General features: G+C 39.3%; 1 protein-coding gene across 1 annotated transcript; it reads left to right on the forward strand.

Annotated features, from left to right (window-relative positions):
- Positions 1-2,568: 2,568 nt before the first annotated feature.
- Positions 2,569-4,582, forward strand: LOC111904450 (adenine phosphoribosyltransferase 1). The gene is made up of 6 exons (XM_023900216.3): positions 2,569-2,902; positions 3,049-3,159; positions 3,747-3,839; positions 3,971-4,120; positions 4,195-4,253; positions 4,347-4,582. Exons 1-6 carry the CDS (start codon positions 2,584-2,586, stop codon positions 4,392-4,394), a joined length of 780 nt encoding a protein of 259 aa, XP_023755984.1. The 5' UTR covers positions 2,569-2,583; the 3' UTR covers positions 4,395-4,582.
- Positions 4,583-4,935: the final 353 nt, after the last annotated feature.

The following is a 4,935-nucleotide window of genomic DNA, read 5'->3' on the forward strand; positions in this document are numbered from 1 at the left end:
CTCTAGTCCTAATATGTATACTTAGCCTACTCTAGCATGCATAACATAACATATCTCATAACACATAATGTAAGGGTACTTTTGGGGATTCCCGTTCGGGCGCTGGCTGATCGTACACACGGCTTTGCTCTATTTGTCTCAAAACTCTTTTTACTCTTTTCAAAAATTTTACTTCATTATCAAGATTTTTCCTTAAATCCTCAGTTTGAGTTCAGATACGCCCGAAGATGCATCCGAATCCCTTAAATCAAGGCTCTGATACCAACTTGTAACAACGTGAATTTTCAAAATAATTTTTCATTTTTAAAACATTCATTCATTCATAAAATAATGTCAAACGCATTGTATCAAATGTTATTGTCACAAAACATCTACCCAGAATCTCTACAAAAACTTCAATGCATGTGTGTACGGATCATGTCGGCGCCTTCCCGCGCTCATCACTAGTACCTGAAACACATAACACAACAATTGTAAGCATAAATGCTTAGTGAGTTCCCCAAAATACCACATACAACATATACTCCACTCGAGGCTATAATACGACCCTCCGGTCGATGTGTCTCAGCGGGACCCTCCAGTCCCGTAGCTTGTTGGACCCTTAGGTCCGGTCATAGCTCGTTAAACCCTCTGATCCGGTCTATATCATCATACCACATACGAATATCACATAGCACATAATCTCATACATAACACATAAGACCCTCTGGTCATCACATAGTACCACTCTAGGTAACGTATAGTGAGAAGACTCACCTCGATGTCTCGGTAAATATCTGACTCGGACGTAGTGTGATCTAGCCTCCGCTTAATCACATAAAGTAATACTCTCATAAATACAACTGTACTCGACCCTAAAAGTCAACAAGGTCAATGGTCAAACTTTGACCCGACTCGTCGAGTGCACTAGGGCGACTCGGCGAGTCTACACGTATCCATTGACTCTCTTAGATCCTCTCTTGGCACGTCGAGTACTTCCCTTGACTCGACGAGTTCCACCTAGCATGAATCGCGGGCCACCCCGACTCAACTCGCCGAGTCTCAAGAACAACTCGGCGAGTTCCAACTTGAACTCAGACCCCTGACTCTCCCTGACTCACCGAGTCATTCCCCCAACTCGACAAGTCCACTCGCTGAGTGATTAACGGGCAACCTTCATACTACTCGCCGATTCTGTTCTTCGGACCCGGCGAGTTCATGCCATGCACAAACTCAAAACAACTTCTGAGGTCAGATCTGTTCCATACAATCATAGATCTGGCCTCCCCAAGCATGATAATCACGTAAAGTTCGGACCTTGACACACATATAACATCTAAATGGTCCAAAATGGTGATTTAGCCCCAAAAATGACCTTCCAAGCTCATGACTCCCAAAATGACTCATAAAGCTCCAAGGGTTAAGGTCTCTGGACCTCTTTGGGTCCAGATCCAGAACACAAACTCAAGAAGGGACCAAATACACCACTTAATCAACCTGTAAAAGGGTTAGAAAACCCTAACACTAAGAATCAACACCAAAACTGAAGAAAGTCCGAGAATAATACCTCAATGCAATCTCTAAGAGCTCAAAAACCACCAAAATCGCACCTCCTTCAGTCTCCTCTTGCCTTGAACACTTCCTTCTTGCAAAAACACCCACAAAAGTTCAAGATTGGCCTCTCCTTCCTCACAAACGCTCTAGATCTCTTTAGGGTTTCTCTCTGGGGGTTGGTGACCGCAAATGACGGCCATAAGGCCCTTTAAATAGGTCTCAAACCCTGGAAATTAGGGTTTCATTAAACAGCATGGACTCGCCGAGTCTATTCATGAACTCGCCGAGTACAGGTGTGAACTTGCATATGAATCCGCGACCATACTCGGCGAGTCTAGACGCCAACTCGCCGAGTTCCCCCATAAAACCCAAAAATAAAGGAAGAAAATATCATACCTGGGAATCCGGGTGTTACAATTGTACACCCACATTGTAAGTTGGGGGAAACCGAAGGTCACAAACAGGAGATGAAATTGGGGGAGGTCCACCATGGCTCAGATGACAGTTCTGAGGAATAGCACGAAATCCAATCATAAAAGTCACTGGCATCTGAAACTCAATTTCTAGGGTGGGAGGTGGTGGTACCGCCGCGTATGGATGTATTGGCATAAGTAAGCGATGGTGGAGGTGGGAGAGAACGATAGCTGGCATGAAAATGGAATAGAAGAACCACCGGATGTCTCAATAACACACACTAACACCGAATACAACTCTGAGATTGTGAAGGAGGGTGAACGATGTAGTGACGGAAGATGCAAGGGAAAAGATGAGGCTCCCGACAATGATCAATTGGGTTCAAGATTTGTCACGATGCTTCTGGATATGAAGAGGGGTAAAAGACAATAAGCCGATGAACATTACCTGCCGATGAACATTACCTGGCTGAACAGGATAGTGTTTCTAAGCCTGTACAAAATTAATACAATATATATTTACATTTTTAAAGCTTCAATATTTTTGTTAGTCATGAATTCTACGGGTTATAACCCCGTTTTAATTTCCCCATTTTGTCGTCTCCTATCTATCCAGATCAATCGAAAAAACCGAGGCATGGATCATACGCTTAAAATCTTCAACTCGGATGTCGTCATCGTGAAGTCCCACACATTCCTATACAGTGGCAATTTCGTCAATTCGCTAAAATTGCTTGCCCCATCCTTCCCTTCCACTTGCACAAAAAAGCGATCCACCTCCGCGTCAACAGCACGAGGAGGAGCCGGCGGCCGCCATTTACAAGCTTCATATTCCACCGATCTAAACCCCAGCTGCTCCTCAAACATGGCAGCTCCCACTTCAGATGGTCTCATTGACAGTCGCATCGCCAGAATCACATCCGCCATTCGTGTCATCCCGGACTTTCCGAAGCCAGGTTTGCACCCTAACTTCTAAATGTGTGTGTGTTTTAGATATATTAACTGATGTTGCATCTACAAAGTATGGATTTAGAATTTGTTCTCTATATATGACACAGGATCGTTGCTAGTTGAAGCCTTAATGAGGTTTTTTTGTGTGTAGGGATTTTGTTCCAGGATATAACGACGTTGTTGCTTGATCCGGTGGCGTTTAAGGACACTATCGATCTGTTTGTCGAGAGGTATAAAGACAAGGACATCTCGGTTGTTGCTGGTAATCTTTCTTCTGGCTTGTTATCATGGTCTTCTGTTCATTTTTTTTGAATTTGAATGAGTTTTTACTGTGATTAGTTAGTATTTGTCTGTATGAAAAGGTAGCTAATAGCTATGGCTTTCTCCTGATTCAGTTCAGTTTATATGATATAGTAAAGACAAGATTTGTAAACATTAATCATAAAAACTAGTTTAGTTATGTACAGGTTTGGGTTCTACAAATTAGCATAATTCTCATATCTATCTATTCCAAACTTTATTTCCAATTTAAATTCTATATCAGAAACCTACAAAAGGTAAAGTTGGTGTTAGATTTTACAAAATCCATCAGTTTTTTTTTTTTATATGGAACAGAGGTAGTATCTTGTAGTTTTCTTTCTCCCCCCTCTTAACTTGTGTTCCATATGCACATATTTTTCACAAGAATGGATTATTCAGCTGTCTTAATGAGAATACTTAAGTGTCTTAATAAAAGTTCTACGGTGCTGTTTCCTTTTGACTTTTTGGATTATGTAAGCTACACATTGGTGTTTCTTTCTGAATTAATGGAGAGAAACTCATTAGCCTGATTTTGGTTTTATAATGTAGGTGTTGAAGCAAGAGGTTTCATATTTGGTCCTCCAATTGCATTGGCCATTGGTGCAAAATTTGTCCCAATGAGAAAACCAAACAAATTACCTGGTACACCTTTTCTCCCATTCTTTTACCTTACCTATCAATTTCATTTCTTTCTGTTACACCATTTATGTACTTTGAAAAACCCACATAAAGTACACATTGCTATACATAATTTTTTTTTGTTATTATCTCAGGTGCGGTTATATCGGAAGAGTATTCATTGGAATATGGTACAGACAAAATTGAGATGCATGTTGGAGCTGTACAAGAAGGAGAACGAGCTCTTGTAATTGATGATTTAATTGCAACTGGAGGAACCTTGTGTGCTGCCATCAGTCTACTTGGTAATATTTTTAAAAATTCCCTTTTTTACAAATTCATTACTTTCAGTTTCTTTATTTTTTATTTTTAATTCCAGAGCGGGTTGGAGTCAAAGTCGTTGAGTGCGCATGCGTCATTGAATTGCCTGAATTGAAGGTACCTTACAGTCACAGTAACAGTTACAGTCTGTCACAGACAGTATACTAGTGAAATTACTATAAATTAATATCATATTTTTGTTGATTATAGGGTCGGGAGAGATTAGGAGACAAGCCACTGTATGTGCTCGTGAGTTGAATTTGATCTTTGATTATTTACTAAAAGCTTTGATTGACCAGAGTACTGGTGCTATGATCCTAAGACTCATGGGGAATTTAATATGATTTTATCAATGAGATTTGTTTCGGTTTATGAAAACTTAAATAAAATGTTGATTTAGGCTTTTGATTGTTAAAACAGTTGGAGTTATAATTTAATATTCGGTATGTTTTTTTTTTTTTTGACAAATCTATCTGTCTCTAAAGAACCGTTACAATGTCTTTTAAACCAAAAAAGATAAGATGTAAAAATCTGAATTGGTTCAATGGATCGTTGGTTTAAGATTACCATGATACTCTTATGAATTTATAATGAGATGAGTATATGGAAAAAAAGAGCAGGGAATTTAGATCATTTCTGAATGAATTAAATCTCTAGAACCCAATATTCTCATTGTGGTGTTTGGTGTTTGATGGATTGTAAAACACCAAATTTTGTCTTTTAGATAAACTAATTTATCTTCTTAGTTTTTATTTATTTATTTTTTATAATTTAAAAAATACCTTATAAACTAGTTTTT

This window comes from Lactuca sativa, chromosome 4, assembly GCF_002870075.4.
Source record: "Lactuca sativa cultivar Salinas chromosome 4, Lsat_Salinas_v11, whole genome shotgun sequence".
In the NCBI taxonomy this organism is placed as follows: domain Eukaryota; kingdom Viridiplantae; phylum Streptophyta; class Magnoliopsida; order Asterales; family Asteraceae; genus Lactuca; species Lactuca sativa.

What these genes read in the sequence shown, in the direction of transcription:
- LOC111904450 (XM_023900216.3), top strand. Translation starts at nt 2,584, where the DNA reads ATGGATCATACGCTTAAAATCTTCAACTCGGATGTCGTCATCGTGAAG. An exon ending in GGACATCTCGGTTGTTGCTG is followed by an intron (nt 3,160 to 3,746) that starts GTAATCTTTCTT and finishes TTTATAATGTAG; the next exon opens with GTGTTGAAGCAAGAGGTTTC. An exon ending in TTGAATTGCCTGAATTGAAG is followed by an intron (nt 4,254 to 4,346) that starts GTACCTTACAGT and finishes TGTTGATTATAG; the next exon opens with GGTCGGGAGAGATTAGGAGA.